The sequence below is a fragment of the Thamnophis sirtalis genome, unplaced genomic scaffold, assembly GCF_051295495.1.
Source record: "Thamnophis sirtalis isolate CommonGarterSnake01/CBP01778 unplaced genomic scaffold, rThaSir2_p1.2 scaffold_10, whole genome shotgun sequence".
In the NCBI taxonomy this organism is placed as follows: Eukaryota; Metazoa; Chordata; class Lepidosauria; order Squamata; family Natricidae; genus Thamnophis; species Thamnophis sirtalis.
The window spans coordinates 58,868,704-58,893,937 of NW_028261390.1; the positions used below are offsets into that span (position 1 = coordinate 58,868,704).

The 25,234-nt window shown below is 39.5% G+C and overlaps 1 protein-coding gene across 1 annotated transcript in view; it reads left to right on the forward strand.

Moving 5' to 3' along the window:
• The window catches only part of CPE (carboxypeptidase E), a 49,122-nt gene extending 25,703 nt beyond the window's left edge, over positions 1-23,419 (forward strand). Inside the window, exons 2-9 of the mRNA XM_087724686.1 lie at positions 3,093-3,289; positions 6,722-6,889; positions 13,150-13,267; positions 14,109-14,291; positions 15,858-15,997; positions 18,432-18,531; positions 19,545-19,663; positions 22,178-23,419. Of these exons, the coding sequence (XP_087580812.1) occupies positions 3,093-3,289; positions 6,722-6,889; positions 13,150-13,267; positions 14,109-14,291; positions 15,858-15,997; positions 18,432-18,531; positions 19,545-19,663; positions 22,178-22,276 (1,124 nt within the window). The 3' untranslated portion in view covers positions 22,277-23,419. The remainder of the gene's footprint in view (positions 1-3,092; positions 3,290-6,721; positions 6,890-13,149; positions 13,268-14,108; positions 14,292-15,857; positions 15,998-18,431; positions 18,532-19,544; positions 19,664-22,177) is intronic.
• The last annotated feature ends 1,815 nt before the right edge of the window (positions 23,420-25,234 follow it).

Below are 25,234 nucleotides of genomic sequence, written 5' to 3' on the forward strand. Positions count from 1 at the left end.
AGTGGTGGAAGCTGTATTTTTTCTTTACTAAATAGTGTCAGTCTTGGTCAATCTTGTCCAAGTTACACATTTCTTTTGGGTGACTAAAAACAGTATGTCATGAAATTTGTAACTTGGACAGTAAAGTTGGTTTCCTGATGCCTGAGAAAGGAGTTAGTTATAATTTCACCCCTGCTGATTTTAATAAGAACAGAACTAATTCATTCATTCATTCATTCATTCATTCATTCATTCATTCATTCATTCATTCATTCATTACATTATTATTCCAGCATTATTACTTTATAAATAACTCAAGGTGGCAAACATACATAATACTCCTTACTCATCCTCTCTTTGAGCAATCTTTGGATAGGTTATTCCTTATTGAAACAAAAAACCATGTCCAGCAAAACTTAGAATTCAGACTTCAAATATTTTTAATGTCTTGTTAGTTATGGTACCCTGGTTGGGGAAGTTGAACCATTGCAAAAAAGGTGTGCAGGTGAAACTCGAAAAATTAGAATATCATGCAAAAGTTCATTTATTTCAGTAATGCAACTTAAAAGGTGAAACTAATATATGAGATAACACTCATTACATGCAACGCAAGATAGTTCAAGCTGTGACTTGTCATAATTGTGATGATTGTAGCTTACAGCTCATTAAAGCCCCAAATCTACAATCTCAGAAAATTAGAATATTGTGAAATGGTGAAATATTCTAGGCTCAGCTAATTAAGCTATAATACCTACAAAGAGTTCCTGAGCCTTTAAATGGTCTTTCAGACTGGTTCAGTAGGAATCACAATCATAGGAAAGACTTCTGACCTGACAGTTGTGCAGAAAATCATCATTGACACCCTCCATAAGGAGGAAAAGCCTCAAAAGGTAATTGCAAAAGAACTTGGATGTTCTCAAAGTGCTGTATCAAAGCACATTAATAGAAAGTTATGTGGCAGGGAAAAGTGTGGAAGAAAAAGGTGCTCAAGCAGCAGGGATGATCGCAGCCTGGAGAGGATTGTCAGGAAAAGGCCATTCAAAAGTGTTGGGTACATTCACAAGGAGTGGACTGAGGCTGGAATCAGTGCATCAAGAGCCACCACACACAGACAGATCTTGCAAATGGGCTTCAGATGATGTATTCCTCTTGTCAACCTGCTCCTGAACAACAAATGTCAGAAGCGTCTTACCTGGGCTAAAGAAAAACAGACCTGGTCTATTGCTCAGTGTTCCAAAGTCCTCTTTTCTGATGAGAGCAACTTTTGCATCTCATTTGGAAACCAGGGACCCAGAGTATGGAGGAAGAATAAAGAGGCACAGACTGCAAGATGCTTGAAGTCCACCGAGAAGTTTTCACAGTCTGTGTTGATTTGAGGAGCCATGTCATCTGCTGGTGTTGGTCCACTGTGCTTCATTAAGTCCAGGGTCAATGCAGCTGTCTACCAGGAGATTTTGGAGCACTTCATGCTTCCTTCTGCAGACGAGATTTATGGGGATGCTGACTTCATTTTCCAGCTGCCCACACTGCCAAAAGCACCAAAACCTGGTTCAATGACTGTTGGATTACTGTGCTTGATTGGCCAGCAAACTCGCTTGACCTGAACCCCATAGAGAATCTATGGGGCATTGCCAAGAGAAAGATGAGAGACATGAGACTGAACAATGCAGAAGAGCTGAAGACCGCCATTGAAGCATCCTGGTCTTCCATAACACCTCCGCAGTGCCACACGCTGATAGCTTCCATGCCATGCCGCATTGAGGCAGTAATTGCTGCAAAAGGGGCCCAAACCAAGTACTGACTACATATGCATGCTTATACTTTTCAGAGGTCCGATATTGTTTTATTGATTGCATGTAACATTCTAATTTTCTGAGATTGCGGATTTGGGGTTTTCATGAACTGTAAGCCATAATCATCACAATTATGACAAATCCCGGCTTGAACTATCTTGCTTTGCATGTAATGAATCTATCTCATATATTAGTTTCACCTTTTAAGTTGCATTACTGAAATAAATGAACTTTTGCACGATATTCTAATTTTTCGAGTTTCACCTGAATACTGTTTAAAACTGTTTGGAAAACAAAACTCTAGGTTGAATTGTTGTTGGGGTTTTTTTTTTTTTTTGGCTGTCCATGGTATTCTCAGGAGTCTTCACCAACAGAAAATTCAAAATTCAAAGTGGCAACACTCTTCCTGTTCTGCTTCTTTAAAGTCCAGTTTTCATTTTTAAATATAGACTCCTATAAATATTAACTCTTAACATATAGTCATGTTTTATTTCCGATTGTTTCAGTGTGCTATCCATGGAGAAAGTGAGAATATTCACCATTCAAGAATATGATTTTACTCTGATTAGCAAAGATAAATGGAAAAACACCCACGCACTCACACACACTTGGATCTTGGGATCCCAGGATATCTTCTATGCATTCTCTGTGGAACATACCTACATTAATATCGCTAAATCCTTCATCTTTCAGGACTATCTCAATTTTTAATATAGTTTCCATTGTGTCAGTACCAAGTAACCTTTTCACTATCTCCACAGTACATTGAATTGGGAAGCTTTGAATAGTAATAAGATTCTATGCATTCTGTAAATATTGATGCTCTGTGGAACATACCTACATTAATATCGCTAAATCCTTCACCTTTACGCAGGCTGATTGAAACTGTTTATTCAATTATTCAGTTTATGCATCTGTGTGAAGACACAATAACCACTTCACTTGTATATTGGGCTTTAGTTCAAATCAATGTGATCTAGTATAGATTGGCATGATATCTTATTTTATCTCTACGGGGAGAACAAAATTGTTGTTCATGGAACAAGATGTCCAATCACCCAGCTGCTCCCTTGCTGCACAATATGATTCCTTGACTTACAGAATGTTTAGCTGTGGTGCAAAATAAAGCACAGGGGACTGAAAATGGAGAGAGAGGTTAACCTAAATTTTGTCCTCCCTAATATAAATAGGAAAGTGAGTGAGATTCTGGGTAATTGAACGAAGGAATTATAGAATGTTTGTGATTTGACATGCTTTTGCTTTTTGTGCATTTCTTAAATCTCTACACATTTGAGATCCTGCATTTCTTGTATGTTTTAGGAGAGCCAGAATTCAAATATGTTGGCAACATGCATGGAAATGAAGCTGTTGGAAGAGAACTTCTTATCTTTTTGGCTCAATACTTGTGCAATGAATATCAGAAGGGAAATGAGACTGTCATTAATTTGATCCACAGTACACGCATCCACATCATGCCGTCTCTGAATCCAGATGGCTTTGAGAAGGCAGCATCACAGGTATGTGAATCATAACCCCAAAAGCAATTATTTGCATTTGTATGACCTACTTTAAAAAGAGTGACCTGTGAATAATATAAGGAAGCCTTTGGGGCAGGGCTTCGGGATGGTGTTCTGATCTAAATTTCTTCAATATGAATGCAAAGAAAAGGAATAACTCAGAAATCTACCCTCTTCACCCCACCTGGGTAACAGTACCATCTGCACTTGGCATGTTCTTTGGTAGAAAATTGCTTAGGCAGCAACATCTTTTGGTGGCTTCTGCGGTGCAAATGTAATGTATATCAGAGGCAGGAATCATAGCTTTTCAGAAATTGTTGGAATCCAAGTTCCCATCATCTGTATCTCTTGGTCATGCTAGCTGGGATGGGTAGTAGTTTAAATCCAGCATTTAGATGCTATGCAGATAGGCAGGGGTGTCAAACTGGCGGCCAGTCGACCGGATGTGTCATACACAGGCCACGCCCACCCCAGCATCACAAAAGTCATGTGACATAGCAAATTTGACACCCAAGAGATAGGCCTTCAACCTAGGACCACAAAAAGGATTTGAACTTTCGTCAAATGTTCCAAATGTTGATCATGTATCCTAGAGATGGCGCAGTGATCAAAAACGTAAGGACTGGTTTTAATGCAGTTTTTGTAACATTGAATAGTCATTAAACAAATGGTTGTAAGTCAAGGGCTATTCTAGATTGGTTGCCTGATATATATATATATATATATATATATATATATATATATATATATATATATATATATATATATATATATATATATATATATATATATATATATATATATATATATATATATATATATATATACACACACACACACACACACACACACACACATACACACACACACACACACACATACATACATACATACATACATACATACATACATACATATATGTTATGATCCCCCCCTCCGTACGCCGAGGCACTCCAATAAAAGATTACTGCTAGACAATTTATTCACAGTAAACTAACACACTGACAAACTAACACACCGACAGTAAACTAACACACCGACAGTAAACTAACACACCGACACACACACTGGCAATAATCCAGACTTCCAAGATAAGAAATACACACAAGAGCTTCTCCAGCATTGGTATATTAGTTGAATCCTGCAAACAGCCTCCTTCCAAAGTCTCTCCTTATATACTTTCTTGGGAGGAGCCTAATTACAACCACCTGGGTCCAATTATCTTCTGTATCTGTGTAGTTGCTCTCAGTGCTTATCTGCCCGCCTTTGCCTGGTGTCCGGGACCAACTCCCTTTGGCTTTCACCGCTGCTCCATGCTTCAGGTGCCTCCTGGTGGCCAACCAGCCTCTCTGGTCCCTGCTCGGAGTCTGAACCCTGTCCAGGGTCCTCCACATCTTCCAGGGCTGACTCACAGGGCTCCTCGCTGTCGGAGTCTGTCGGCAGCTCCAACGGCTCCTGCTTGGCCACAATACATATACATATTTGTATTCACACACCTACACACACACGTACACACACACACACATTGTAATTACATGATTGTAATTCATTTGTAATCCATCTTAAGCTTTTGATCTTCCCCACTCCCTGTATGATCCTTGGCATTCTTATATGTAATGTAGCCATTGGAATGCTTGTATACTAGCCAGCACTCTTTCTGTTCCAAATACATTATGCTAGAAGTCCACATTAATCTAAAATCACTTTATATTAATGAATCTCAGTATTCCTTTCATATGCAAAAGCAAAATTTACCATGTTGATTAGGAATGTTCAGGACCACAGCTCCCCCAGGTGGTTCTGAATAAATTTACACATTTAAATAGCTGTTGCCCCCAAATAATTATTTTTGTATTTGCTCTGAGGTTTTCATTTTGGAGCTCAATATTGTTTGAATTGATCAACTGATACTTGATTGTTTTATGTGCCTTGAGCTGAATCATTATTTCTGAATTTCGGGCACTCTAATTTTATAGGATCAGTCAATTCAGTGTAGCGATTAAGACACCAGGCTATAAACTGGGAAACTGAGTTCTCTCTCTCCCTCTCTATCACCCTCCCTCCCTCTCATAGAAAGTAGGCAATACAAATGACTTCTGAAATCTCCCTAAGAAAATTGAAGGGACTAGCTAGGCAGTTGCCAGAAGTCAACAGTGGCTTGAAGGCAGCCAAATAAAGACAACAATAATTGTATATGAATGCTATAAATTTAAAACACGTGCTGTATTTTCTTCATGTGTTTTTTTTCAGGTTAGTTTCAGTCTACCCACAGTAGGTGTGTTAGTGTTAATAAATTATGCTATTTAGAAGCACAAACATTTAAGCATGAATATTGAACTTACTTATTTTATTATTTATTTGGAATTTATTTGCCATCCATCTCGTATCCAATGACACTGGTTGGCTTACAATGTAAAAAACATTAAAAACATTAAAATTACCCACCATGTTTAAGCATAGTTAATGTGTAGGATGGTATTTACATTTGATCATATATAGTAGAGCCACTGAAATTAGTGAGATACCAGTTAGTCATTATTAACTTAAATTCCATTTATTTCAGAGTGTCTTCTTCAAGCATGGCAGAACTGAGTATTGAATTTGTTTGTATTATTCAGCCTTCAAAGTTGGTATATCAGTAAGAACCAAATATGGGGATTGAAAATAACTGGCATACGTTTCTAGTATCCCATGCATTTGAACTTCTCCTGAGCACACATGATTGCACTAAGCGGGCCATTTCTCGAAATTCATCATGACAGTTCATAATCAATGTTGTGGCCCACCAGCGGACAGCAGAGCTGGCGGCAGACTCAGGCAGTGAGGAGGTTGGGGAGGAACCTGGGCCAGTCCTGGAGTCTGGGGAAGGTTCTGATGGGTGCTCTGCATCGGAGGCAGAGAGGGGGCCAGTGCTATCCAACATTTATCAGTTACTTTCTGAGTCAGAGATAAGTGGGGCAGAAGAACAGCTGGAGCCTGTTCCTGATGTGCGCCTGCACAGAGCTGTCAGGAGAAGAGAACAATTAAGGAACGAGGGACGATTCAAGAGTGAAAGCACAAGTAGATGTTGAATGGCCCCTCCCATAGACAATAAATGGGAGCAAAAGGGGAGTGGAGTTTGCAGGAAACAATTAGTTCGCTTATTATTGTGAAGATTTGCTTATCTGAGTTTGTGCCTCACAGAGACTCTTTGCCAGGTATTTTATTGTACAGGGATGCGACTAGAAGCTCTGGGCCTGGAGACTATCCAAGGACTGATAAAATCTGTTGTTGCAATTAAATCTTGAAGATTTATTGCTGGGACGTTTCTGGATGTGAATGCTAGGAATTCACATTAACCAAATAAAGAGAGTTTTCTGCGGGACAAAGAGTCTGTTTTATGATTCTATTAAGCCTAGGTCAGGTTGTTTCATAATATTTTCTTCTTTTCAGCCAGGTGAGCTCAAAGATTGGTTTGTTGGTCGAAGTAATGCACAGGGAATAGACCTAAATCGAAATTTCCCTGATCTGGATAGAATTGTCTATGTCAACGAGAGAGAAGGAGGTCCAAATAATCATTTGTTGAAAAATCTGAAGAAAGCTGTGGACCAAAATCTAAAGGTATAAAATATTTCATTCAAAATATTTGAGGGATTGCTACCCTCACCTTCTGGAACAGTATCCCCCAGAGATACATATGGCACCAACTCCCCTGAGGTTCCAGAAATCCATAAGTCTATTCCAGTGGTGGGTTTCAAAATTTTTTAGAACCTCTTCTGTAGGTGTGGCCTGCTTTGTGGGAATGGCTTGCCAGCCATGTGATGGGTGGGAGTGGCTTGCCAGCCATGTGATTGGGTGGGAGTGGCTTGCCAGCCATATGACTGGGTGGGCGTGCCAACTTGTAAAATGTGGTGAAACTCACTTAACAATGCTCTTGCTTAGCAACCAAAATGTTGGCTAAGGAAACTCTGGCATTGAAGTGTGCAAGTCTTAAAGCTGTCAAGTTACAAGACCCTTGCACCCCTAACCCTTTAGGAAAAAAACCCCAGAGGTTTTCAAACTTGACAGCTTTAAGACTTGTGGACTTCAACTCCCAGAATTCCTCCTCTCGCTCTTCATCTTGATGATATCCGGACCGGGGGGTGGGGGGAGGGAACTGGAATCGGTTCTAAATAGCACTGTAGATTTGTGGAACCTCTTCTATAGAAGAAGTTAGAACTGGCAGGAACCCACCCCTGGTCTATTCCTAGAGCTGAGATTAATGGTGTTTGTGGAGTTTTTTTCAGACTTTTATTAATTGGTTGTTTTTAGTTTTATGGCTTTGATTGTTTTCATTGAACATTGTTCATTGTTTTCATTGTGGCTTAGAGGTAGAACTCTTGCCTCACGATCAGGTGGCTGTGAGTTCAATCCTACGTAGTGGCAGATAATTGCCTCTGGGCACAATGAATAAGTATCTGCTGCGAACTCTGCATTTAACACTTGATGTAAGAGATTACGGGGACATTAAAAGGAAAAAAAATGTTTTCATTGCACAATCAGATGTTGTAAGGTGCTCAGCCTGTATTTAGGACTGACTGACCAACAACAGCAACAACAATAATAATACGCTGAACACACTTTTTGCCGAGTTCTCTCTGCAAATAAAAGATCGACTTCTTTTCTGTTTTTGAGAATTGTGATGATTTGATGAAACGTGAGAAAAGAGGTTCAGTTGCAATCTAGCCCACCATTGGAAAACTTGCACTGTGCATGGTAGTCAGATGGAGGTGTCCCTTTAGGCAGTAAAATGATAGTAGGAGATATGTCTAAGGCTTTACAAAAAAACACAACCCTCATTTTAAAATAAAATTCTTCAGAACTGCCGTTTTCCTGGTGGCCACTCTGTCTGGAGTGCCTAGTTTGGAAAAACCTGAAGTCCTCTCATTGATAGTTTGGGAAACTTTGGGAATACCAGATTCCTTTATAGAGTAACAATACGATAAGTACTACTACCTACTAAAATCCACAATCCTATCTTTATTTCTTTATTAACTTTCTTTGTTTTCCATGCATGTGTTTGAAAAGTACGTAGCCTGAATATAATATCTCATAATTTGTATTTCCACTTTTTTTTGTCAGTCATTTTTGTAAAGTTCTATATGGCCTCTCCAGCAGTAACGTGTTTTTTTTTAAAATCAGTTCATGGGTATCTGAAAATGTTAACTCAATTGTGGAGTTACTAATCACTCAGAGTAACATTTCACAGTTTATTTTCCCCCAGTAATGTTTTCTTGTCGAGTTCATTCTCTTCCTCCTTTTTTTGATTTTGTTTTTAACTTGAAAATTTTATCTGCCTTTATTCTAAACAAAAATCATATTTTTGACTAGTGTTAAAATCTAGTTTTTGCAAACAGGCCTTACATTCAGTTGCTTATTGTGTCCCTTAAACCTGCTCCTGAGCATTGGTTCATTTCTGGAACAGATTTTAAAGATGGAAATGCTGTAATGAGTGGGTAAAAATAAACCTCTTATTATGATAACAAATGTAGTGCTATAAGTGTTATAAATACCTAATTGGATTCCACCAAATGTGGGTCTTAAGGTGCTCTTGGCAAATGGTCAGGCCTGTTTTTAATAATATCAAAGGCAAGATAAAAAGTAAAGCTTGAACAAAGCTAGATAAAAATTTGCAGGAAGAAGCAACACAAGAATTTTCAACTTGAGTTCTTTTTTGGAGTTAGGTAAGCTCCCCATTGGGAGAGCGAGTGCATTCAGAGAAGCGTTGTGAGAGTTGTGTTGGAGAATACACAAACACTGTTACATGATTTATATATTGCCAACCCAACCATTAGATTATATTCCTAACAGTCAGACCTGTTTTTAATAACACCAAAGGCAAGATAAAAAGTAAAGCTTGAACAAAGCTAGATAAAAATTTGCAGGAAGAAGCAACACAAGAATTTGCAACTTGAGTTCTTTTTTGGAGTAACTATATTTAGAAAGCAGGAAAGATTTTTTATTAGTAGTTTAGATACCACGAGGCACTTAAGCGAAGAAGAGCTTGGCAGCCTGGTTGTGGGGTGACAGGGGAACTGGGCTGTGCAAGCAGCAGGCTAACACGCATGCTCCCAGTTTGACTTGCATGAGTAGCGAGCCAGTGTGCATGCACACAATTGCCTTCTGGCCCACTGCTTGTGTAAGTTGAGCTGTGCACACGTGCTCTGTCCAGACACTTGCACTGCCCAATTCTGAATAGGCTACAGCCTGGTAGTGGGTCACAGCCCAGAGGTTGGTAATCCTGACCCTACACAGTATATATGCTAGGCTCCAGGGGTGGGTTCCTGCCAGTTCTAACCTCTTCTATAGAAAAGGTTCCACAAATCTACAGTGCCGTTTAGAACCGGTTCCAGCTCCCTCCTCCCACCCGTCTGCACATCATCAAGATGAAGAGCGAGAGGAGGAATTCTGGGAGTTGAAGTCCACAAGTCTTAAAGCTGTCAAGTTTGAACACCCCTGGGGTGTTTTTTTTCTAAAGGGTTAGGGTGTGCAGGGGTCTTGAACTTGACAGCTTTAAGACTTGCCTGCTTCAAATGCCAGAGTTTCTGAGCCAACATTTTGGTTGCTAAGCAAGAGGATTGTTAAGTGAGTTTCACCACATTTACAAGTTGGCCATGCCCCACCCAGTCACATGGCCAGCAAGCCACTCCCACAAAGCAGGCCACACCTACAGAAGAGAAGAGGTTCTAAAAAAAATTGAAACCCACCACTTGTAGGCTCCCTTCTCTTTTCTACACAAAAACTAAATGAATTTTTGGGATACAATAATACTGGGGTAGAAGATTATAATAGCTTTTAAAAGTATTTTTATATAGTTATATTAAAAAAACCTATAGTTAAACACAACAGTCAATATTAAAACAGCAATAATAATGGAAAAATAGGGGAAATATCTGTGCAAACATCTAATTTGAATGTATTAATAAAACACTTTTCGCTTGTCCCATCATTGCAAGCAACAAAGTTTTAATTTCAACTCTTGTAGCTTTGACAGAATTCTATAAAAGCAATTATTATAGACTTGTTTACTGTGGAGTACTACAGTACTCTACTGGTTACTGGTGGCTTATGGGCTGGATGCATCATGCGCAGACCATGCCTACCCCAGCTCCACAAAGGTAAAAAATGTTGTGATATGTCACAATACGTCGTGACGCAATCGAATTTGACACTATTAGGTGAAAGCATCAGGCTAGGAACTAGGAGACTGTGACTTTGGCCACAAAGCTAGTTGAATGATCTTGGGCTACTAACTTTCTCTCAGCTCTAGGAAAGTGGCAATGGCAAACACCTCTGACAAATATTGCCAAGAAAACTGCAGGGACATGTCCAGGCAGTCTCCAAGAATCAGATACTATTGAAGAGAAGAAGAAAAATTGTTGTGAGAGTACCTTACAATAAATAGTCATTATAACCAAACAAGAAAAGCTAGGTAGGAAGAGCTACAGAAGAAAGCAATATGAAATATTAAGCCACATAAAACCACTTTAGTCTTCCCATAATTATAACCCTTGTGCCATCTGATGAAATATGTGCCATAGAAATCACATCAGGTGATGTGTTGCGGAGAAGTTTCTATCTCAGCTTACAATAATCACATGTACAGCAAGACATTACCTGTGAAGTCAACCAGAAGAAGCTGAAATATGACTCGTTTACCCTTTGGCTTTCACTGCTTCTGTTGTTTAGTACAAAATGGGATCTATGAAACAGCTAACTGAATTGATCAGCGTTGCCATTTCACATCTTGGTGCTATTCAAATGTGTTCAGAGTCCAGCTGCCACCAGCAAGAGCAGAGAGTCAGGCATTTTGTAAGAGAGGAAATGGCTGAAAAGAGACGAGTGTCATCCTTCCTCTGCTCCCTTCTTCTTCCCTTTGTTGTCTTTGTACCAGATAGAGTCGAAATGGGAATGGTAAGAAGTATCAGAATTGGAGACAAGTGAGAAAGGTTAAGAGTTGAGTGATCTTCCAGAGATGTCTAACAGCAGTGACGTGCGGTGAGGTTTATGGCTGGTGAGGCAGTTGGACTAAACAGTAAACAGTAACAGAGTTGGAAGGTATCTTGGAGGTCATCTAGTCCAACCCCATGTTCACGCAGGAGACCTGGAAGACCTCCAAGGTCCCTTTCAACTCTGTTATTCTATTCTAAATTCTGGATGCTGCACTCTTCCTTCTTCCTCCCCAGGAATGAAACAGTTCTCGCTGTTTCACTTGATGGGAGACGGCACTTTTAAGGGGCCGCTAATCCAACACAAGTCATCCAACACCCACACCCACACACAAACACACACACAAAGATCCAAACAGACCTGGGAAGAATCTCTCCTTCTCCTTTCTCTGTGTTTTAAAGGCGGCTTTTCCCCTTGCTTTCCGCTTCCTACCATGTAACCGAAGCCCTACCGCGAGACTAGCAAGGGTAGACCAACTAATCCAGGGGTGGGTTTCAACCGGTTCGCGGCGGTCGCCGCGAACTGGTTGGTCGGCAAACCCGGAAGTAAGTAATTTCCGGGAATGGCGAAGTGCCCACCCGCCCGCCCACGCTCCTTACCGGTCTTTGAAGGCTTCTGCACTTCCACGCAGGCGCATGGCACATACAGCGCCTGCACGATTCTCCACGAGCAGCTGGAGCATCATGCAGGCGTTAAGACGCATGCGTGAACTGCGCGCGTGCACGAGGATGCCGCCAGCCCCGTTCCAACCGAACCGGTTGGAACAGGATTAGCAACCCACCACTGAAGTAATCAGCTCTTGGAGCGGATGGATGAATGAAGGGTAGGGAGCCTGAGATACTCAAGGCTGCATGTAAAGGGCAGAAAAAGAATACGGTACCAGCCTGAGAGGTTGAGCTTGCTGCTGCCTCACCGTGGATGACTCTGCTTAACTGTTTAAAAAAGCCTCTAAAAAAGCGCCCTCTACTATAAGGCAGGGGAACTGCGTGCCTCGCCTAGTCTGACTTTTTAGGCGTTTTATGATCCCTCAGCACGAGCAGAGTTAAGCAGAGGCTTAAACAGTTAAGCAGAGTCATCCACGGTGAGGCAGCGGCTAGCTCAGCCTCACCTCAGCTCTCGTCTGAGAGGCTGAGCTCGCTGCAACCTCACTGCAAGCTCTCGCCTGATTAGTTGAATGGTAAGTTTATTTTTTCCATTTACCTTTTTTTTCTTTTCATGATGAGAGGTGAGGCTGTGCCTCACTTGCCTCACCTGACTGCACATCACTGTCTAATAAGTGTTCCATGTTGTGAACTATTTCACTGCAGCTTTTCATGTGACAGTAGAGAAGATTGACCATTATGCCATGCGAGGAGATGGATCACAACAACATCTGAACGAAGAATATTCTTAGTGACAACGCCCTCCAGATTCCTGACCAAATGCTATAAATCCTTCTTTTCTGCCAGTACTTAAAGATTTACTGGAATTCTGTGTCTCTGATAACTATCAGACTGTGGGTGTGTGAAAGAGAGCACAATATTATTATATCATACGTACATCACAGTAAATAATACCTATATTTGCATTCACTAATAATTAATCTCTGTTGAAACATTATACAGTAAAGGTACACATTGAATATATACTATATCAGTGTTTCTCAACCTTGGTAACTTGAAGATGTCTGGACTTGCTGGCTGGGGAATTCTGGGAGTTGAAATCCGGACATCTTCAAGTTGCCAAGGTTGAGAAACACTGTACTATATGAAACAAGTTTCTTTTATTCCATTTTGCATCCCAGGACAAACTTCTGGCAACTGATGAACCTGTTCTAATTTGTTCTACAAAAAATGTGCAGTGCTTTTTGCAGTACTCTAATGAACTATAATTTTTATAAATTTCTGCCATAGCTTGCACCAGAAACAAAAGGTGTGATTCACTGGATAATGGATATTCCCTTTGTACTGTCCGCCAATCTGCACGGTGGGGATCTTGTGGCAAATTACCCATATGACGAGACTCGGACTGGTATGTATTGTAGGCTCAATAGCCTGGGTCAGCTTGATGGCTATGCTGAGTTCTAAATAGTATGCTAAGACTTATGTTCCCAGCCTGGGCAGATTAAGTTTTTACTGCCCATTATTTTAATTAAGCTTTTGTATTGTTTATAAGTTTTAATTTCCTTTCTTTTGGCCTGTTACTGCAGACTTCCCAGAATAAACTTTTTTTTTTCTTTTTAATCAGTAGAGAGGCACAATTCCCCCCCCCCCCCTTTATGGTATGTTGTAGTTTTCCAAACTGACAAAACACTTTCCCACTTTTTTTAAAAGCTGGAAGAGCCCATGGAAGAAGAGAGAAAAAAACCTCTGGAGTAGGTTTTAGGAGCATAATAATGAAGATGAGATTATACCATTCTTTTTATTTAGTTTAGTACTATTTTCACAAAGTATATCTCACTCTAGTTTTGTTTTAGTTTTTTCATATTGCTGAAACGGTTCACCGACAAATGCGTGATAGACATATGCGCGCCGACAAAACCGCGATGGACAAATGAGCGGCGTCAAATTTTTTTACAATAGTGCAACAACAAATGCGCGATGACAAAATCGCGTCGTCAACAACCCTAACCCTAACCCTTTATTGTGCTTGTCATCACGCTTTTGTTGGAGCGATTTTGACGTCACAAATTTGTCGGCGCGATTTTGTCGGCACGCATATTTCTATCGCACATTTGTCGGATCACGGCTGAAACAGCTTTTTAAGGATAATGCTGAATTTTAAATGATCCAGATTCAGATCATTAAAGTTGGCCTACATTCTCTGTTTTCCTTTCCGTCATTTATTATGTATTTTACTACTCTTCCTCCAGGGAGTGCACATGAATACAGCTCCTGCCCAGATGATGCTGTTTTCCAAAGCTTAGCTCGAAGCTATTCATCTTTTAATCCAGCCATGTCAAACCCAAATCGGCCACCATGTCGCAAGAATGATGACGACAGCAGTTTCATTGATGGGACAACTAATGGTGGTGCTTGGTATAGCGTTCCAGGAGGTTTGTGTTGCTGAAATACATTTTAATTTTATACTTACATACTTTATGTCAGAGTAGAGCTGAAAGAAGAAATCTAAGTCAGATATGACTTATTAGTGCACACATTTATGGAGCAGATAATGTATTAAATTCTGCAAATATCATACAACTCATATAGTTGTTGCCAGAAGGATTTACAGTGAGGTTGCTCTGTTGCAGAATAATCTAGACAAAGCTTGTCCTTCACAATTAACTTCCCCTGGCCTCAGTGGAGGTAGTGGTGTTTCAGTAGTATATAAACAGTTACCGGTAGTAACTAAGTGGAGGCCTTAGCGTACATATACATTGTTGAGTAGCATTGATGGCAGACCTATTAGTCACCAATGTTTGTTATTCTAAAATAAACTGATAGTCTGTGTTTCTCTATGGAAAGGTAGAAATCTCCATCAGCTCTATCTGCTTATTTATTTATTAACTTTCTTTATTTATTTAAAATTTCTTTATTAAATTTATATGCAGCCCATCTCATTTTAATTGTTTCCATAGTTCTCATTTTGTAAGCTGCCCAGAGTTACTTTAACTCTGGACAGCTTGCAAAATGAGAACGATTGAAACAGTTAAAATAAACAAGGAGCATTGTAATACTACTGTGGTAACTTTACATTCTGTTAGCATTGTTGTTCCAATGTAGTTTCCACAGCATTTATTTTTTTTTAAAATCAAGAAAAGCTTGTTCTTATTGATTCATTATGCTACCCTCTTTTTTTGTTTAAATTCGTTGGCATATTCTTGATTGGTTTTGACTGATAAACAGAGGTGGTATTCTACCGGTTCAGACCGGTTCACCCCAACTGGTAGTGGAAATCGTGGGTGGCCCCACCCATTCACCCCAGCTCTACCACATCCCATTTAGACAATTTTTTTGCCAAAAGCGCATGCGCAAAAGGCTGTACACATGTACGGAGATGGCTCATGTGCTCACATTTGTGAACCAGTAAGGAAGGTAAGTGAATACCACCCTGGCTGATGAACATATATGAACAACTATTATGTTTTCAAATGTACTAAGCAATAACTTTACCATGGGTAAGTCTCCATCTCATAATTAGCACTGATATACTGTGTTTCTTGAAATTGCACTATTTTTTAAAAAGCCCATTTCAAAATCCTTGGTTTTCAAGGCTTCATCAATCATGTTGTTATTATCTGTTATTAACTCATTTTACCTGGAAACAGTTGAATTATACCTGGAAATTCTTTGACTCTTAAGTAGGAATTTTGAAGCCAAATGTACATACCAGCAAAATATAGAGACCAAATGTAATATTAAATGTGGTATAATTACAGCTGTGATTGCAAATCAATCATCATATTATCCTTCAGACTTATAGTTCAAGAACTGCCTTGAAGGTCTTGTAAATAGAACAGTATAGGTGTACCATAATATACATCACTCTTGAATTTTCTACAGTACACATCTGTTTATTCCAACTGAGTCCAACTAATTATTTCCACTTAGCTTTAATCTGATATGCTTTAGAACCCACTGCCTATTAAATACCAACTTTTGTATATGTAATTACATAGGTATGCAAGACTTCAACTATCTCAGCAGCAATTGCTTTGAAATCACCGTGGAGCTTAGCTGTGAAAAATTCCCTCCAGAAGAAACTCTGAAAACCTATTGGGAGGACAACAAGAATTCACTTATCAGTTACATTGAGCAGGTATTTTCCCCCCCTGGAGAACAAGGTTAGGACATCTGTTGACCGTCAAGTATTATACTTCGTTTTCGGTGATCATAGAGCCAGAAATAGTTTTGGGTGATCACAAGGCTCATTGCTTCATCATTTGAACTACAGCTTCACTCCTTCAAATGTGTCCTATTTCAAACACACAAACATGCAGTTGTTAGGGGATGGTAGCAATTTGCTTAAGATGGTATGGATAGACAGCAGATAAGCAAATGAATATCAACAGTCTCCTGGAAACAAAGCTTGTCTATGTAGTTTAAAGAGGAGCATGCAGGAGAGAGGTTCAGAGGTTCAGGCAGTCAAGACAGGTCCTTACTCAATCCAAAGATCAGAGTTTCTTGTATGAGCAGAATATACAGAAACAATATGCCAGTTACAGGAAATTGGACTTCCAATAGAGAAACAAGGCCACCACTTAAATCAGTATGCAGCCAGATGTCCTCTGATTAAGACAGTCACCCACTTGCTTGCCAAAGAGCCTCAATGAGAATCTTTACTTGCTGAATCTGAAGGTTTGAAAGCTGTTTCTTATCTGTTCCAACTATTCTGATAATGCCTCTCTTTGATCAGTCTCAACTGATTCATGACTTGATCTCTTCTGAGGTTCACATTCTGCTGGCTCAAGCTGGAGTGGCTTCTTCAGATTCAGAGTCATTCTGAATGTGCATTCTGCTAGAAGAGGCAGCTGGGAGCAAGTTGAAACTAGTGTCTTATGTAGTCTAGAAGCCTGGTCCTAGTCATGTGATCCAGAATTGTCATATGTAGCACATAACATGCTTCCCAGTGCACACATACAGACATATGGAACAACTGCAGAAACACAAAAACACAAACACATATAGAGATGCACAACTTCAGAAAAGAAAATCAACATAGCTGCTTTATCAAATATTGATAAAGGGTCTAAAAATAACTCCTTTTTGTCGTTCTACAAGTGTTAAAAATTATATAATTACACTAATTGGGACAACAGCCTTATCATAACTAAGCAAATATATTGACTTCTGAAATGAGATTAGAGTGATCCTTTGAGACCCTAATTCTCAATTCTGTGAATAAGAAAATCAGGCATTCAGCGGTTGAGTCCAAATGTTCACATATGAAGCCACGGATTAAAAACTTACCCCAACCACTAAACCAAAGAATGGGCGTATTTATGTTGATGGCCATATTTACACAGTTATATTTTAGTTTCTAAACTGGGAAATACTTTTCTGTGTCTGCTCACATCCTTTGCACAAAATGCAGTTAAAGGAGGAAGTCTCTCTTTCGTTTCCTGTTTTATCAACTCCCTTTCAAACTTGGCCATGTTTTAAAAATCACAAGCTAAGGTTACTTTAATTTTGTGGTTTGTTCTGAATCTGGTAACCAGTTCATCAGCTTGATTAAAATGTGAAGCACGGAGGAGGAGCTGTGCCTTCACGTCACTGTTGACTCCTGAAACAGTCTTTGAAGTTTTCCTAGCAAAGTTTTCAGAAGTGGTTTCCCACTGCCTTCTTCCTGGAAACAATAATTAGAGATTTTTAAAGTCAAATAAGTATTTAGCAATTTTCAAAATATTGCTCGAAGAGGCTCTATATTTAGTCTATCAGCAACAGGCTCTAAACCAGGGGTCTCTGTTGAGGACTCGGAAAGTCCTCGACATACGACCAGGTAGCTAGCAACAGGCGATGCTGCGCCCCAGCCAATCAGGGCGCAGCCTGGCTTGTTGCTAGCTGCTAGAGGCGCCCTGATTGGTTAAGATGCAGCGTCATCAGTTGCCAGACAGCTGATGGGCGCCTATTGGTTATCCCTGCTCTGACAGCTCGTTTAAATAGCTGTCAAGCAAGGATGGTGCTGAATCGCCTGTAAATAGTTTCTTTGCAATAAACCTTTTGTTCTGCAGTCCTGGTTCTCATCTCGTCTCTTCCTCAATCCACTAAAGTCTCCAACCTTGGCAACTTTAAGCCTGGCGGACTTCAACTTCTAGAATTCCCAACCAGCCAGCTTTGAATTGGGCTAAAAGTTGCCAAGGTTGGAGACACCTGCTCTAAACATTACATGTTCATACCAGGGGTGGGTTCTGGCAGGTGCTACTGCCGGTTCGCAAAAAACAAGATGGCGACGCCCATGGTGCCACCCGGATAATTGGCTTGGGGGCATGGCAGGCTGCCGGTTCCAGCGACCCAGACCCCCAAACCACTACCAGTTCAGTCAAACCAGTCCAGACTGGTAGGAACCCACCACTGTTCATACTGACAGTGATCTGAAATAAGATTATCCAGTACAGACATTTTCTCTGAGAGTGAATCTACTAACTTTAACAGGAAGCGAATAGTGGTGAATCGTTCTAAGTTCTTTCTTCTCTTTTCTCTTGTAAATATATTATTTAGAGAAATATCAAGACTTTTTGTGCTTTATTTTTAAGATACATCGAGGAATAAAAGGATTTGTTAGAAATCTTCAGGGTAATCCCATTGATAATGCCACAGTTTCTGTAGAGGGGATAAACCATGATATTACATCAGGTAAGTTATTCATATGTACCACATTGAGACGTTTAATGAATGCTGATACATGGATGAATATAGCAATATCCTTTTTTATTTTCAGGTGGGGGGATAGGATGCAATCCGTACATAAGATTTTGGAAAGCAAAGAATATATCAGTAGAAGAATAATTGCAAAAACAATCTTAGCCTTTCTTGCAACTGAGGAAAACTTCTAATGGCCAAAACGTTCTTTTTCATATGGATAGGCATCACCAAAAAGGAAAGCAGTGTTTCCATTAACAACGTGTGTGTGTGTGTGTGTGTGTTTGTGTGTGTGTGTTTAAAAATAACATTGGATCTAGAAAATAGCATTGTTAGACTTATCTAGAATGAGCCCATTTTCTTGTTTCATTCAGGATGAAATCTGAATCTCAGTTCAGAAATTCAAATCTATATGCCTCCATTTAACTATAACTGGAAGACTACAATTTAATAAAACTACTTGTAATGGACAAAATGTTCAGGATTAGTGGCCTCTTATGAAAATAGATGATACCTTTCAAATGTTGGCCAATGGGTGGAGAAAACTGTGCTGAATTCCTACATAAAAGAAATTGAAAAAAGGTTTTTACATTTTATTTCAGAACTGGATAAATTGGGATAAAGTTGCTTCCTGTCTGTCGATCAGATCTATATTAAAATTGACATATGCAAAATTGCAGTCCTTTCTGTTATCACCTGATTCTTAATCCAGGTGTCCGATTTACAGAAAAAAGAAATATAAATCCTTGCATTATATTAAGACACTCAGGAGCAAAATTACTAATGCTCGCGAATGTCTGAAAATAATGGAAGATTTTATGTTTTCATGCTTTAAGATGGGAAGAACAAAAATATACTGGGTTTTTTCTTCCCCTTTCCAAAATCACTCTTTTTGCACCTAGCCCCAGTTGCATCCTGAGATCCTAATTAGAAAACATATTTCAGTGCCACTTAAGCATGTTCCTAAAAGTTTTCAAAAAATAGCAGCATCTTTCTTCTTTCCTTAGCAAAGGATGGTGATTACTGGAGGCTGTTGGTACCTGGAAATTATAAAGTGACAGCTTCAGCACCTGGCTATCTAGCAATCACTAAAAAAGTGGCTGTTCCCTTCAGTCCTGCTATTAGGGTAAGTGGTACCATTTTTGCATTTCACTTATAATACCCATTCCTATCTTAATGTTTTTTTTAATGTTTCATACATCAAGTCTCATTGGAACTCTCTGAACTATTTTCAGTATTTCTTATGTGGAAGATAAAAAAACTGTCAGAAAGGAATAGAGAGAAAGGCAAGCAAAAAAATATAATACAGTGTAGAAAAGAATCAGTAGTGGTTTTACAGTGAATAAAAGAAAACTTGCTTTTATATTACAATGATTACGGTAAGCAAATGACAAAAGAAGAAAAATTCTAATCAAAAGAGAGACAAAGAAAGATCCATATAATAGCCACAGACAGCAATATAAAACTAATTCAGTCCTTCAAATCTAGGCCAGATACAGTGGTGCTTAAAAATTTGTGAATCCATTTGAATTTTAAATATTTCTGCACAGGCATGAACGTGATAAATACGATTTGTTTTCCACATGATTTCTAAAACTAGATCAGTGGTGGGTTTCAAAAATTGTTTGAACCTACTCTGTGGGTGTGGCCTCCTTTGTAGGAATGGCTTGCCGCCCATGTGACCGGATGGGTGTGGCTTGCCGCCCATGTGACCGGATATGAAGATGCCGATGACACTTGTCAGAACCACCTTAAATTACCTCACACACAGCACTGGCATGCATAAGAATATGATGTAAACTTGTTCTTTAAAAGGCATCTTTGGTTTGCATTAAAACAACTTCAACACACGCAATGTTCTGATTGCACCACAAGCGCAGTAGTCATCCTTACCTTTCACAGAGGCACTGAGTTTTATAAATATGAGCATGATAGTGTAGAATAATCATATCCAAGGACCAGTGGTGGGTTTAAAAATTTTTTGGAACCTCTTTTGTAGGTGTGGCCTGCTTTCCGGGTCCACTGGTGGAACTTCTTCTAACCGGTTCGGTAGATTTCACGAACCAGTTCTACCGAATAGGTGCAAACTGGTAGGAACCCACCTCTGGAAGGAGCCCACCAATTACTAAAACATAAAATAATAGCGTTGGAAGGGACTTTGGAGATCTTCTAGTCCAATGCCCTACTCAAGCATATGTCATTCCAGACAAATGGCTGTCCAATCTCTTTTCGAAAACCTCCAGTGATGGAGCAATCACAACTTCTGTAGGCAAGCTGTTCCACTGATTAATTATTCCCCCATCAGGAAATTTCTCCTTAGTTCTTAGATTGGCTCTCCTTTTAATTATCTTCTACCCATTACTTCTTCATATGCTTGACCCCTTCATGTGCTTGATTTCTTCTCTATGATAGCTTCTCAAGTACTAGAAGACTGCTATCATATCACCTGTAGACTTTCACTTCAGTAGACTAGACATACATAGTTCCTTCAATTGTTCATTATGTGGTTTAGCCTGCAAGCCCCTTATCATCTTTCCTCTTTCCTCATTCTTGCACTCTTTCTAGGGTGTCAACATCTTTTTTGTACTTTGGTGACCAAAACTGGATGCACTCTGCAGACCTCTCAAAAATGGCCCATTTTTCATGAAAACATGCCCCTTTTTAAAAAAAATGGCATGCATAGCTTTTAGGAGGCTTCCACAGTGCTCCTGGGGACTGGTGGGGGGGGGGGAAGGCAAAATTGAGCAAAAACCCAGCCCCCAGGAGCACCCTGAAAGCCTCCTTAAAGCTATACATGGCCATTTTGGTGAAATGTATGGGGTTTCAGGAGGCAAAAAAAATCTGTATTCAGTGTATAAGACACACCCAGATTTTCAGCCTCTTTTTTGAGGGAAAAGGGTGCATCTTATACTCCGAAATCTGGGTGCGTCTTATACAAGGAATACATCATATTTTGCTTTCTGAAATCCTGCCCCCTTCACCAAAATGGCCATGCATAACCTTTAGGAGGCTTCCAGAGTGCTCCTGGGGGCTGGGGAGGGCAGAAATGAATGAAAAATGGGCCTTTTTTGCTCAATTTTGCCCCCCGCCCCAGGACCCCTCTACAAGCTCCTAAAGGCTATTCATGCCCCTTTTGGGAAAAAATGGGCCATTTTTGGGAAGTCTGCAGAGTGCAAAAACTTTTTTTTTTTAATTTGCCTCTTCAAAATCTTGGCGTGTCTTATATTCCGGTGCATTTTAATACTTCAAAAGATATGGTAAATCTAGTGTGTGTATGTATGTGTGTGTATAAGTTTAGCTAATAAGAGCCGAGGTGGCGCGGTGGTTAAATGCAGCACTGCAGGCTACTTCAGCTGACTGCTAGATCAGCAGTTCAGCGGTTCAAATCTCACCGGCTCAGGGTTGACTCAGCCTTCCATCCTTCCGAGGTGGGTAAAATGAGGACCCGGATTGTTGTTGGGGGCAATATGCTGACTCTCTGTAAACCGCTTAGAGAGGGCTTAAAGCCCTATGAAGCGGTATATAAGTCTACTGCTATTGCTATTGCTAATAAATACAATTTTTTCACTTATAAATTAAGAATTCATGTTAGATATGAATTGGATTCATATTAGAATTCATGTTTGCTTCCTCTTTCTAGGTTGATTTTGACTTGGAGTCATTGTCTGAAAGAAAAGAAGAGGAAAAGGAAGAGCTAATGGAATGGTGGAAGATGATGTCAGAAACTTTAAATTTTTAAGCGGAAGTTCAGAATTCACATCTTTTAATCTACTATCTGTTCATTTAGTGTAATGTACTGTGAAAAGTCCCTACATTTTAGATTTTGTGTAACTCATAATATGTAACTTTGGGGTGGGCTGAGTAATTTTTTTAAATACCAATAACATATTCTCCATAAAAGTATATTGCTGGAACCTTTTATGTCATTTTCGCTGTCCTACATATTCAACTTGAAGGGCAAATGCCCACAAAAATATGTCCTTCCTCTAAAGTGACTGTGAATTCGAGTGTTTTACTATCCTAAATATGCAGGTTAAGTACTTTAAAAAGCTGTAATAATTAGTAGTCACTTACAACAACTGCCACAAATATTTGTCCATACAGGTAAACCTAATTAGTTTAAAAAAAAAAAAAAACTAACTCATAACGGCACTGAAAATATATATGATAAGAATTTAGTGTTGTACATAACAATTAAAAAACTTTTTCTGTGGAAGAGCCATACAAAATAAGAATCCAAGTACTTGGGTATAACATATACTACTCATATGGAAATGGCTTCCATTGTTCTTAAGAAAAAATTGTACATTTTTTTTCTCTTGTGTTCATTAATGTTCCTAAGTAACGTGGTAATCAGATTAAAAATTCTGGATGGATAAACAGTTAGCATATAGTAAGTGTATATTACTCCTTTCTTGTGCTTGCAATACGTTATTTGTGTTTATCCTGTTTTTCAGAAACTGTATGCATTACGTATACATGGTTTTCGTAAGAAAGCTTCCATATTCTTTGTATGAAGAAGAGAAAGTTCCTCCCATAACTGATCCCTCAGCTGCTTCCTTTAATATGGATTGTAAAATCATACTCTTAAAAATCAAAAAATGTAAACATGTTTTCTACGAGAAGCAATTTCTCTAGGTTCAGTGGAATTTATTTCCTGGTCACCCATCTTGAATTCCACCATTGCTAAACACGGTCACTTGGATTGTAAGGGTACTTCCTCTGAAATAGAGAAATTTCCAGATGAACCATGGTTGTTTAACTTGACACTAGCACTTAGGGGAGCAACCTGCTTTTCATTGTAAACCAGCTTATGGAGGATAGCAGGATCAGCCTAAATGGTGAGACTCATTTTGCCAAAATAAATGAATATCTGACGTTTCTTGTGCAATATTTTAAATTTGGTTCCTCAAAAGTGTTTTAAGATGGGTGGAAGCTCAAATTTACTGCAACATTTTAAGTAGCTATGTCTTATCTGGGGAGTTTGTGGCATAGCTGCTTTAAGACGCTCTTGTGTTCTGCCCGGCTCTGAAGCAATCCCGGCCCTAGTATTTTAGTAGCTTTTCAGCACTGCTTGTCACTGGCTCCTCCCACACTTATGCTATTGGTAGATGACACCTGTCCTTGTTTTAAATTACCTACATACTGTAAGTATGTGAGAGGGATCTTGGGTTTCCTAGTGGACAACCATTTAAATATGAGCCAGCCGTGTGCAGCAGCTGCCGAAAAAGCCATCACAGTTCTAGGCTGCATAAATAGAGGGATAGAATCAAGATCACGTGAAGTGTTAATACCACTTTATAAGGCCTTGGTATGGCCACACTTGGAATACTGCATTCAGTTTTGGTCACCACGATGTAGAAAAGATGTGGAGACTCTAGAAAGAGTGCAGAGAAGAGCAACAAAGATTATTAGGGGACTGGAGGCTAAAACATGAAGAACGGTTGCAGGAACTGGGTATGTCTAGTTTAATGAAAAGAGGGACTAGGGGAGACATGATAGCAGTGTTCCAATATCTCAGGGGTTGCCACAAAGACGAGGGAGTCAAACTATTCTCCAAAGCACCTGAGGGCAAGACAAGAAGCAATGGGTGGAAACTAATTAAGGAGAGAAGCAACTTAGAGGTGTGGAGAAATTTCCTGACAGTTAGAACAATTAATCAGTGGAACAACTTGCCTCCAGAAGTTGTGAATGCCCAACACTGGAAGTCTTTAAGAAGATGTTGGATAGCCATTTGTCTGAAATGGTATAGGGTTTCCTGCCTAGGCAGGGGGTTGGACTAGAACACTCCAAGGTCCCTTCCAGGTTGGTTTGGTGTGGTGTGGTGTGGTATTGCATTGTATGTGATTTGATATGCTGGTACTTTTATTTACTTCAGAAGTACCGTATTTTTCAGAGTATAAGACGCACCTTTTTTCCTCAAAAAAGAGGCTGAAAATCTGAGTGCGCCTTATACATCAAGGAGATAAGCAACTTAGAAGTGTGGAGAAAGTTAGAACAATTAATCAGTGGAACAACTTGTCTCCAGAAGTTGTGAATGCTCCAACACTGGAAGTCTTTAAGAAGATGTTGGATAGCCATCTGTCTGAAATGGTATAGGGTTTCCTGCCTAGGCAGGGGGTTGGACTAGAAGACCTCCAAGGTCCCTTCCAACTCTGCTATTGTATTGTATTGTAAGTGAGCAGCAATGGAATTTAAAGTCACACTTTTACCCAATATGCTTCATACCTGAAACATCCCTAGAAGAAAAGTGAAGAGAATGAAAAGTTCTTTCTTTGCATAATCTGGATTCTTAGTCTCTGGTGTCTCTAGGATTTTAGGTAGCATAGTAGTAAAAGGTTCCCTGGAAAACTACTCAGTACAAATGACCAAAGTGTGACATCAACTGGACTTTCTGGATTATCTGTAAAAGGTTTGTTGAATTGCTAAAATATACAAGGCTGTAAAATAGTTTTATGGTGTAAGGAATTCAGTGTTTGGTTTTAAAAGGCACAAATTATCTTACAATTAAAAAGTCTATTTAACCCTTTGCTTTCAATTTATCAGATGGCTTGAGATATTTTATAGAACAGTTTTGTGCCCCCTCTTTCCCCCCCCTCTTGATACAGGGCTTAAGGTCAATGGAAATATAGGGCAATAGCAATAGTAATAGCAGTTAGACTTATATACCGCTTCATAGGGCTTTCAGCCCTCTCTA